General features: G+C 42.2%; 1 protein-coding gene across 4 annotated transcripts; it reads right to left on the reverse strand.

Moving 5' to 3' along the window:
• Nucleotides 1-1384: 1384 nt before the first annotated feature.
• Nucleotides 1385-11761, reverse strand: LOC130609866 (coagulation factor IX-like). 4 transcript variants are annotated; one of them, XM_057429265.1, is made up of 10 exons: nucleotides 11239-11761; nucleotides 9806-10454; nucleotides 9502-9622; nucleotides 7590-7750; nucleotides 7169-7193; nucleotides 6950-7063; nucleotides 5616-5750; nucleotides 4825-5429; nucleotides 2946-3063; nucleotides 1385-2158 (listed from the first exon to the last, which is right to left on the reverse strand). In XM_057429265.1, the coding sequence occupies exons 3-10, from the start codon at nucleotides 9590-9592 to the stop codon at nucleotides 1581-1583; spliced, it is 1827 nt and encodes a 608-aa protein (XP_057285248.1). In that variant the 5' UTR covers nucleotides 9593-9622; nucleotides 9806-10454; nucleotides 11239-11761; the 3' UTR covers nucleotides 1385-1580. The 4 variants fall into 4 exon arrangements, with proteins under 4 accessions (XP_057285248.1, XP_057285245.1, XP_057285247.1 ...); XM_057429262.1 differs by having other exon boundaries at nucleotides 10323-11761; XM_057429264.1 differs by having other exon boundaries at nucleotides 10199-11761.
• Between the last annotated feature and the right edge of the window lie 83 nt (nucleotides 11762-11844).

The following is an 11844-nucleotide window of genomic DNA, read 5'->3' on the forward strand; positions in this document are numbered from 1 at the left end:
ATCCTTTTGCCTCAGTGAGATAAACCTTTCCCACTTGTCATTGTCCAGACTGGTGCCCTGTTACTTATTCAGCTAAGTATTCTAAGCGCTTGTTTGTGATTGCTGTGTGTCTTGGGTTAACAGTAGTTACTTGGTGCACTGTGAAGCCTACAACAAAATTAGGGGCCTGAGTAATGGATTCATGAGCCTGATGATCAAACGTCAAATGGGTTTTGATTTTTCAGAATTACAGAATTTCAGATGAGAGGTTGAGACTGAGATGAACTAATGTTTCTCAAAATAGTTGATCTTGCTTGTGCTATTAATCAGATACTTGTTGAATTGATCATCAACATGAAAGACACTGTAAGTATAAAGTATCTTCTTTGTGCAGGAGTTTTAGAAGGGATCTATAACTTTGTCTTCTGAAGACCCTCTAGAAAAGGTGTCACAGGAGCAAGGTATGGTCTCCCAGGCATGAGGATACAAGAATGGCCTCAGGAAGTTCTAGTCATTTCTGTAAATATTCACACAAGCAGAAGTGGGACAACGTCGTAAATAGGGGACCCTAATGTCCTCCACACGCCCGGAAGAAAAAGGGTCTGGAATTGCTCGCAGCGGCCCCTATAGACTGAACATCTTTTATACAAAAAGGGGCTGACATTGCTCTTAGGGTCTCCTATCGGCTGGGAAAAGCCTATAGTACCTGTATTATAAAATAATAGTTTAACATATATGAATATACGTATACATAAACATATATTTTATGTATTTATCTTTTAATATAGTAAATATATTAATGTGTTAATGCATTTGTAAATGCATATAAAATTTTCTATATATGTATTCAGTATATGAATATGTTCGCTCTAATCAGCGTTTTGGAGGGGTGATTGGGTTCACACCATCCCTCAGCATTTCTGGTAACGGTGATGGAAAAGTGGTTATTCCTTTAGTAGTGTTTTGGCTTTTCCCCCATAAAGTGTATTCACACTTATTTCATTCCCCAGGGTTCTTTTCTGTTTCTCCTGCTGCAGAGGGAGGATTCCCTCTTAGGGAGTTTATCCAGTGCACTTTGTAATACAGGATTCCATAGACACTTCGATTTTGTATCAGAAAACATTTGTATTTGGGTAAACTGAATTGTACCTGAGGTAATTATTGTAGTTGGTGACAAAACTTCACAGCTCCCTAACTGCTGGGTTCAGCAGTGCTTCAGAACTGGGAGGCCAGACAGCGCTAGCAGAAATGCACTTCCTTTCCTATGCAGGTAATTCACACAGAGGGCTGTTTGCCTTTTTCTCCGAGATGCATACAGGCTTGGGGAATGGAAAGCATTTCTTCTCTCTGAAACAAGAAACTTTTCTGGCAAGAATTTACATTAAGGAAAGGTGTAGTCATCCCCTTTGCTCTTTGTAGAATAGTTATTTATTATAACAAGTATTTTAGTAATACTCAAATGAAGAATTTAACCATTTATGGTAAACAGACTTAACATTTCTTTAAAGATAACCTTGTTTTTACACCATTAAGGCCAGGAAATGTGTAGTGTCTGAAACTGAAACATAATCATAGAATTGTTCTTGATTTCAAGGACAGTATTAAGAAAAGTTAATGGAAAAGCTCTCAGAATCTGCTACACTCTCAACAACCTCTTTAATCCAGGGGATGTAGTTGGACACTCTGGTATACACGCCGTATTTCCCTTTCTCAGCACAGCCCTCTCCCCAGCTTACAATCCCCAAGAGAAACCAGGTGTTGTGGTGAGACACTGTGAAAGGGCCACCACTGTCGCCTTTGCAGGCATCTGCCACTTCAGTGTGGTGCCCTGCACAGAACATGTTATCAGTAACAAGCCTGTCCATTGACCTCTGGCAGGTCTCCATGTTTACAATGGGCAGCCGGACCTTCATGAGGAAGCGCAGAGTTGAACCTCTGTTGTGAGTGGCGCCCCAGCCGCTTACCATCCCTATTCTTCCTTCTTCGGATAGCAGGGTGGCAAGGCTGGGGCTCGGAAGGCAGATGGGAATGGCATACTCATTGAAAACAACAGCACTGCTCAGGTACAACAAGGCGATGTCGCTGTTGTAGTTATTGGAATCATAATGTGGATGTGTCCAGCTCCGTTCCACATTAATCTTCTGTTCTTTAAACTCTCTTTGATACTTGTCAAAGTCTCCTGTAGTCACAAGTTAAAATGTTAATCAGACTGTAAACAGCCTCTGTGGTATGGCCATGGGGGGACAGGAATGGGAGTGAATTACTGCTTTGACCTCTTGTACCAAGACAGGACAGAGCAAACCAGATCATGCTCTAGGACAGTAAGTTCTTAGGCTGCTCATGTGATTGGACAAATAGAGCTTCCCAGTTTGCCCTTTGAGGGCAAAACAAAGTTATGGACTGGAGGAACAGACATACGCAGAGAAGGTGGCTTCTGTAGTAGAGATTTTGTCATAAATGTCACTGTTTTTCAGTAAGTGCTGTATTTTGAACAGTGTGTCTAAGCTGCAAGGGGTTCCAATCCCTGCCACTGAAACCAGCACTGTGGTACGCTACAAAAAAAGAGGGGCTTTCTGCTGGAGCAGTTAAAGGCACTGAGAAGCAGGCAGCAGAGCAGGAAAGTAATCTTAAGGCTGATTAAAAACCAATCCTGACTGGAGAGCACACCATCAACTACATGAATCCCTCTTCCTTCTAACGTGCACCCTGAGCTCTGCTGTTTCCTGGCATGATGAGTTTGCCAAAATGGGTGACAGAAGAAGGTAAACCTGTGCCTGATGGTCCCATGAGAGCAAAAGGGAGCAACTGGAGGCCCTTCACCCTTAGAAGTCACCAATAAAAGGAAGTGTTGGGTGGGATGTGATGTCTGTTTCTTAACCATATCTTACTCAATTCATGTACAATGCAAAGTACATCTTATGTTAAGAGATTACCCCGTGTTTCTACAATACACAAATTGTACTCACCTATGGTGACGTGGTGTGGCCTGACGAGATCAAGGCAGTGAGCAGCCGTGACCACCCAGCGGCTGCTGATTAAACTCCCTCCACAGAAACCAATGTCTTTGCTATTCCGGATTAAAACCTGTAGGAGGAAGAAGAGCACGTCACCAGGGCTCTGTTGTGTATGCGTGCACACCATCAGTCTCGTGCAGTTTGGGTGCAAGCTCTGTGTCTTGAAAACAACACTTCTGGCAATATCTACAGTGCAGCAAATATAGTGACACTGCTAAAACAGTCATAAAACAAAATGGTTGCACATCTGTGACAATGGAGCAGAATGTTACGATGAACCAGGCTTGCCAAATCCAACAGGAGTAGAGCTATGCTGAGTGGCATTCCTTTAAGGAAACAAGTGTGATTTATCATGTGCCTTCACATTTCTCTGGGGGTGCGGGAGAAGGGTAACACAAGGTGTATTTCACTGGTACTCTGGTTAAAAAAAAAGAGAGCAGCATTTTTGTATATGAACAAGGTATAGAAAACAGTTTTTCACATTCCCAGTTGTCAAATGAAAATGCCAGTAAGTGCAGACTGAGAAACTGTGTTGGTTTTCTTTTGCTGATAATAAAATCTGGCATTATCTACACAGTAGAAAATGGAGAAGTAAAAACATGCTGCTCACTGTTAGATGTTTGCCTTGTCTATTGAGAATTACAAGCTCTGGTAATGCCTCTGCCTCTCTTCAATTAAACTCCTCCCTGAACCTGTTAACTTCATGTGTTAAACTGCAGGGAAAGCTTAAATTTTGGTACTCTGCAGTTTCTGTGAAGTTAACAATGAAAATAGTGGGAAAAAGGTACAACACGAGTTCCTGTAGACGTTACGTTCTACATCACAAGCCATTTTGACAATTTCCCAGTAGTGACCTATCAGCTTGCAGGATTGCACAGGGACCACGTGGTCCACACAGGTTCAGCCTCCTGTTTCCCCCTGTAAAATACCTCCTGATGCGTGCAACAGCAAAGTCGTCTTGTGTGACAGCACTAAAACACTGGCAGTAACCACAGCTGGTTTAGATCAGTCTGTTAACAAGCCCCTAAATAACAGTGCACTGATGAAACAGAGACAGTATAAATAAGTGAAAAATCAGTAACAGAAGAGACACAAAAAGCCCCAAACCAAGATTAAAAAAAAAAAAAACAAAACCAAAACACACATAAAACCACCAAGAAAACCAAACCAAACCAAAAAGAACCAAAACCCAAAAAACCCAAACACACACAAACCAAACCAAAAATCACCAAAAAAACCCCAACCAACCAACCAACCAAAAAAAAACCCAAACCACCCCTGAATAAAAAAAGACAGTGGAAATAAAAGAAACACTTGTATTATATGAAGGTGGGACTCCCACCTTCATATCTGAGCACTCTCAGTTTTACCTCCCTTACCGTTACCAAGTTTGAGAAGCTGAGCAGTCTAATGGAGAATCTTACCTGGTCATAGGAAAATGGTTGTGAAAAATAGCAGCAGCCATTGCAAAGGGAGTGGAAGGACTGCTTGTCACTGAGAACACTGAGAAAACTGAGAAAAAAAGAACCTGAATAACAGAGCAGGAGAAGACCCATCTGATAGAATTAAAGGGAAAGCTGAGATCACAAAAGCAGCTGTATCTAGGATGGGATAGCAGGAGGAATGATGAAAAAAGACAACTAAGGTGTGTTATCATCAAAAAGACCTGCAAAAGTTTGAGAAATACATGTGGGTAGATGGCTCTCGCCCTGAAAAACCACTGTACAATGGCCTGATGAACTCTGCTCCTGCTGCAACCAGTGATGACAAGTAAGAAAGTATTCAAAGTATACAATTTGTGTGGTATTTATGGCCAGACAGGACATATTACCTGCCAGGGGCAGTGTCCACGATGACACAAAGTTCCTCCCGTTATCCTGGAGCCGTTGTGCTGTAAATTAGAGCTGACGTTTATCTGGACAAACTGAGGCATGTCTGAAACACGTTCCCAGTCACTGCCCCGATGAAGCCCAGTCCATGCTGTTTGGATGGCATTTTCCACCACTTCCTGCCTGGTAGCAGGCTCTGTGATCTCCTCCTGCCACACAGGGCCCTGGGTGGCCTCAGGCCACAGAGCCAGGCTTACCCCGGGCTCGCCAGGCCTGGCGGTGCCTGCCACTGCCTCACTGTGTGCAGAGAAACCAGCCCCCAGTGGCTTCTGTGTCACAGAGTCCACCAGGGTTTTGTTCCCTGCCACCTCTGCTTGTCCTGTGTCACCCTCTGTGTGCATGCTCTGCCCAAAGCCATCCTTTAAGGTCTCATTTTCCCCAGCAGCACTTTGTTTCAGCTCCATTTGCATAACTGTGCCCTCTGTGCTCTCGTTCCTCTTGGCTTCATCATCCCCGTGCTCATGTAGTCCCCTCGGGAGCCTTTCTAGCCTCAGCCACTCTTCCTCCAGAGCACTCCTGGCTTTAATCAGGCCACACGGAAATGGTGCTGGAGGGAACACAGACAGAAATAAAGATGTGAGTTTAGGCTGTGTGGTGTCCTGTCAAACTCCCAACACAAAAGCAGGACTTCTGTCCAAGAATAGGATTCAATACTCCTGTAAGAGCCCAGGAATAACTCTGACCCAAACCATTCTATGGTTCCAGGATTCTAACTCTGAGCAAACCACACTACCTGCTTGCACACATCTCTTCCCATCCTCATGCAGGGTGTAATCCTTTGCACAGGAACACACCACGTGAAAGGCGCTGCTGCTGTCCCTGCAGTACTGCCAGCACCCGCCGTTCTTGTACCAGCACTCAAACTTCTCTGCCATGGAAACACACAGGCACAGGTTATTGCTATGCATGGACCCAAGTACCTTCTAGCACCACTGTTACAGGAAGGAGCAAGAAATTAAACCTTCTGAAATCTCACGGGGGAAAGGAGGGAACTACCTCACAGCTCCAGAAAACCTCGCTGATTTGTAGCAAACCAAACACATGGCCTTGTGTCTGTTGCTTGCCTGTTTCTACCATTTCTCCTTTGCCAGTTTTGACCTGAGGCCTTTCTGCCTGTAGAGCAGGGGCAAGAAGATATCTGGAAGAGCAAGTGCTTCTAAATGCATCCATTTTTCATCCATCTGCATATCTTGTCTATCATGACAAATGTAAAGTACTTGGTGGGGGCAAGTCTGTGAGGAACTGACTGAGATCTTTCTACATTGCTCCATTAAACAAACATGTTTCATTGCTTCACAGTAAAAAGGAAAGTTTGAGAAAAGTACGTGGGGGAAAAAAATACTTATAGTTCATAGTTTCCACATGAGTTTGGGTTTTGCTCTATTTCGTGCCTCAGTCATTTGCAAATCCGATACACTAGTTCAGAAGAACAAAAAAACTGAGGAGAGGGAGGCAGCTTTTCCAATTAATTTTTCCTTATTGGCATATTACAACATAAATACAATTTCAGATTTGTTTGCTTTACACTAAGCTTTGGCTTGATGCATTTACTCAAGGAAATTATACAGAGAAGAGAGCCTCACCAGGAGCCACCTCCAGTGGAGGTAGCTGTGGCAGGAGTCACGAGATGTGTTACCACTCTGAAGTGATGACAAGGGGTAATTCCCTATCCTTTCTTGGGAGAATATGGGAGGTGGCTACCTGCCTTACTCAGGGCTTGCACTGATGAGTGAAGAGCCCAGGACTGCCACAGCTGTATGACAGGAAGTGGTGCTACCCTCTTTTTCTGCACAGCAGAGGCAGAAGTAGCTACAGCCGCTGTCAGTGTAATTCCCTTCTTGGGGTGGTGGTTCCCCAATTTGTCAAGTGAGAAAACACTGTTCTAATGTAAGAATCTTTAACAACCGACCAGCTTTGGATCAGACAGGTAAAAGTCGCCACTGACAACCTTGGTGACACCACTCACCACCTTGGTGAGAAGCCTATGCAAAGGTTTAACTCAAGTATCCAATGAACAAATGCCAGCCTTAATTCTTCACAGTGAATGTCAGCGTGCCCTGTACTCACCTTTTTCGCAGCTGTCTCCTCCAAATCTTGGGGGACAGATGCAGTAGTAATTGTAGTGTCTTATTTTGCAGACTCCACCATTGTTACAGGGATTTGTATTACATGGATTTAAACCTAAGAAGAAGAAACAAGGCACAGTGCAATTAAGAGAAGCCTGGTTTTAAACTGCCACATAATTCTTTGTACCCAGAATTTGTTTAGATTTCTTTTTTAACCTACCTTTGTAACTGAACCAAAACTCCATCTGCAACAAACCACAAATGAAGAAAGCAGTCAGTAAGTGGCCATACTGGTTACTGATGATATAATTTAGGAAATGATAATGTGGGGCTTTAGGGTGCATGTAAATTAGCACTTTGATTAGAATCATAAAATACATTCTCAGAGCAGATCTGACCATCACCATGCAGCTCGCTTTTGTTTGTGTCATGGATCAGCCACAGAGTGCATAAACTGGGTTGTATTGGAATGAGAATTAAACTGAAAGCTTAGATCCATGAACGCTCCAGCCAGTGAAAGGTCTGTGGTACCAGCCTACAAGTTTCAGCTCCCACCTAGCCCTCAAAACATGGTGCTGCAAGGCCATCAGCACCAGCCATTGTTAACTTTCCTCTGTTTTGACTAAAATAAAGTTCCTCACTGTTTTCTCCTGCGAGTGGAAGATCTCCCTGGCCTCCTCAAAGGAACACTTCTCCTCATTGCACTCTCTCTCCAAGTTCCCTGGACAAATCTCTTCTAGAAAATAATTGGCGCGTTTATGGACTTTGAGCACCTCGTGTGCTTCATTCTTCCTCATGAACACTAGAAAACAAAACAGAACAGTTGATACTGGCAGACAGCAAACTGGCACCATTAGTCACAGTCACATGCACTCTCAGTTGAGTAAACAACACAAAGAAGGGGAGTGGGAATCTACATAAATAGCCCAAAACTAAGTAAGATGAGCCTGTGTTCCAACAAAGGACACTGATAGTTTAAGCTTTCTTTTAGTGCATCAAAAGACTTGCAGTTAAGTGCACAAATCATGTTTTACTCCACAAGACTCGAGTATTGCAGTGAGGCTGGTTGTATTTTTCTGTCTAACAGTCCTGATCCACAACAATTGTTAATTGCCTGCGTGTGCATGCAGAAATAAAGCTGAAGGGAGAGGTTTGGTTTGTATTTGGTGTCAGCTTTGTTAGATATTCAGTAATGTCTGCGCTTTCCAGGTAGCTACAGGCCACAACAGGACAGACACCACTCCTTCATTAAAAGACATATATAAGCTGCCACGTTTGTAGTTACATTTAGTTATTCACAACTTCGCTTCACTAAGCTATTGGCCCTCCTCCTGCAATGTCTTTAGAGTTATTACTGCCAATAAATTAAGAGATGAGTGACCAGAAGAGGAAATATGGCAGTAAGGCCCTCCCCACATACCCCTGCTGCTCCATATGGCACCTCTAGCTGAAGCACAGTGCTCCAAGGATTTTCCAGTCAGGATGCTCAGAAGGGAAGTGAAGGCTCACTCAGCCCCTGTGGATGTACTGATACCATGTGCTATCACTACTTAGAGAAGATAGAGGTTTTGCTTTTTTTGTTAAATCTCCAGAAGTGTGGCCCTATATCCAAACCCATCCACCTGATAAGATTGAAAAACTGCTGTTAAGAGTTTAAAGAGTTTTAAGAAAGCTCACTTTGCAATTGTGACAAAGCCTACTGAAACTGACACAGCACTTAACGGGGCTCTCTTTCCCTAGTAATAGTTTAGTGCCCTAGACAAGTCAAAACCTGACAAAGAACCCCAGCTTTGGAGATGGACCATCAAGACAGACATTTCCTTGCAGCTGCATAGTTGGTATCTAAAGAAACGACTGAAATTCTAGAATATTAAATTGCTTCATTTCTTGGCAATTAGAAACAGCCCACAAAAACTCTCAGCTGAGAAAAACTTTGAGTATATCCTGCTGTCTGGTAATGAGGAAAATGTCTTTCACTTATGTGAAATCTCACCTTGAGTTATGGGGTCATCTTTAAATGATTTACCTATTGTAAGCAGATATCCCACATAGAAGATATGCCTGTGTAAAGCCTTCTGGTTTGCAGACACCACTTCTACGTCTGTTCTTCATCCTCTGCAAGGACAGCCATAATGATTCCTGAGATCCTGCACACTCTCACACTTGTTCTAAAGCTCTCTGAAGCCATTTCCTAACCTTGTGTAGTTGTAGTAAAATCAACATGAGGTCCAGGAACACATATTAAAAATGCCTAATTTTAGCTTCCCAAACTGGAAAGCTTTGCCATACAAAAATAGTTCAGATGATGGGTTCAGTGTCACAAGGATAATACTTTGCAACAGCAAAGTTCTTAGTGGTCTAAGTAGGAAGTTAAGAAAGGCTGATTTCTCTTGGAAATATAAATATGAATATTCATTTGTTTGCATGCATTTCTGGAAGTGGCTTCTCCAACGCACAGGACTTTTTGTTCAGAAAAGGGATGTAGTTTCAGTTTAAATGCAAGATTGTCACAATGAGACAATGAAGTTAAAAGGGTAATTCAGAAGTACCTACCTGAATATGCATATGTACAGCTGCTGTTGATGGAACACATCAGTAGGAGAAACATCACAAGTGAGGAACTGCTTTCCATTTTAGTGTGCATTCAGAATACTCTTGCCTTCCTGCTGACTTCCTTTAGAGGGAAAAGAAGGATAAAATTGGTATATTTTGGAATATAATTAATATAATATATAACATAACATATACAACAAATAAATATAATTGGTATCATAAAACCAAGGATAAATTAACCTGCAAAAAAATACAGAAGTAGAAGCAAGAGGGCAGGAGAAGGGATAAAGAAAGCAAATTCTACCCAGTTCATTTTTGATCTGATGCCCATTGTTTCTTCAAGCCACACCGATGCTGCACACAATAGGAATCCCAACAGTTTGCAGGGTAATGTGCAGAGATTGACCTAGACCAGGACGTGCTGTAGGGCCTGATCTGAAGCTCACAGAAGGAATAAAACCCCTGTGGTGAACATGGGAGGAGTGGATCAGGCCCAAACTGAGCATAAGCCAGTTCCAGTGACAGCCTTGTCTAAACTGCAAAGGATCCCAGGCTGAGGGCTGAGCTGCACACTGCAGCCAGCAGCTTCTCATGGCCTTGTCAAATCAGTCCATGTATGCACACCCAGTGAGGAGACCATCACCACGTACCTGGTAGTAAAAGTTACAAGATAGAAGTCTCTGTTTCTGCGCATTACCTTCCCAGGCTAAATAATTTATGAGGATTTGACAGCACATTCCTCTTTGCTACACAGATCATTTCCCAAACCCACAGGATCCAGAATGCGTTCACTGTACACAGAACCATGCAATTATACTCACTTTTTTGCTTTATTTTTTTTTAGGGAAAGACAGGACAGAGATTTGGATGTACACCAGGAACAGCCAGAAGGTCAAAGGGTTGATAATTAACCAGTCACAAATATTGACAGAGAAGAGACAACCTTCTGGGTTCTATGAAACACATTTGAAATCCAGAATCAGAAGAAAATTGGGTGTTTCCACACACATACATATGTGCACTAAAAAAATTATTTAAAAATCCTTAAAAGCATCCTCTAACAATGAAAGCCACATCTTTGCAACAGATTTCTTTAGGAAAATCTAGATTGTATAAGAGATTTCTGATGCTCCATGATCTTTAAGGTAATACCAATTGATCTGGAAAATACACAAACTGCTCTGTAAGCATCTGTTAAAATATGCAGAGCTATAAGCGTAGAAGAATTCATAGCAGTCACCTGCAGGAAGGCAAATATTGCCCTGCAATAGTCACAGCTATTCACGGACATTACAATTTCTGTCTTTAATTAGAGCCATATTTTACTGGCTTTGAACACAATAACATTTTTCCTTGCAATTCAGTGACTAGCAATGCTGGCCTTCTCAGAAGCACATGTTCCTGGTGCAGGCTCTGGCTGGAAGGCTGCTGTTCAAAGCATTATTCTTTAAGGTCCATTTATCCTTCAATCCAATCCCAAATGAAAAAGGGCAGGGGAAAAAAGAAAAAGAGAGACAAGAGACTGCTGACTGTGCTCTTTGGTCTCAGCTTACCTCCAACATGAAGCCCTTAGCCTGACTGCTACTTTAACACATGAATCAACTTCAGCACTTGCTTATTAAACATGTAAGCAGCCTGTAAGTCAACAAGACTAAGTCCACAAGTTCAACAGGAATTAAACCTCTTTGCTGGCACCATATTAAATTTCTTACAAAGCCTAACACAATGTTATTGTACCTGAAGTTTGTTTCATTTAGCAATCTCATCACTGTAGCAGACTGAAGTTCTTCACTGATACAAAGATGGGTCCAATTCCTGATTGAGATACTGGAAATATACATCACTACAGCAGTTAGCTTCACCTTTTTGTTTCTACAAGATTATGTATAGTATATTATATTTAGCAAGCTTAAATGCTAAGATTAAAAGAAAGTATAAATTGTGATTTAAACTTCATTTTGACTACTGCTCTTCCTATGAACTTACTGGTACTGTATGTTTATTTTAGTTACTGATATACACACAGATATACAGGCCCAGATGCAAACACAGACACGCATATCAGTAAGTATTAGCAATGCTAAAATAGCCTGCAGCTGACTGCATTCACTAGAATTGGAATGAACCCAAGCATTTGCTTAGCTTGCTAATTAGAAAAGATTTACAGGCCTTAAGTTAAATAGAGCATGCAAAATCTTGAAGTTAAACCTCTTTTTCTGTAATAACACAGAATTCCCCTTGACTTTTAAGGAAGTCTTGGGGGGGGTGTGGTGTGGAAAATCATGCATTGAGTGTGCAAACAATGGAACAGAAAAAATGGAGACATTCTAGTGACCTGCCGAA

The sequence above is a fragment of the Pezoporus wallicus genome, unplaced genomic scaffold (assembly GCF_028554395.1).
Source record: "Pezoporus wallicus isolate ANWC-B61680 ecotype Strahan unplaced genomic scaffold, APGP_CSIRO_Pwel_v1 contig_593, whole genome shotgun sequence".
NCBI classification, from domain to species: domain Eukaryota; kingdom Metazoa; phylum Chordata; class Aves; order Psittaciformes; family Psittacidae; genus Pezoporus; species Pezoporus wallicus.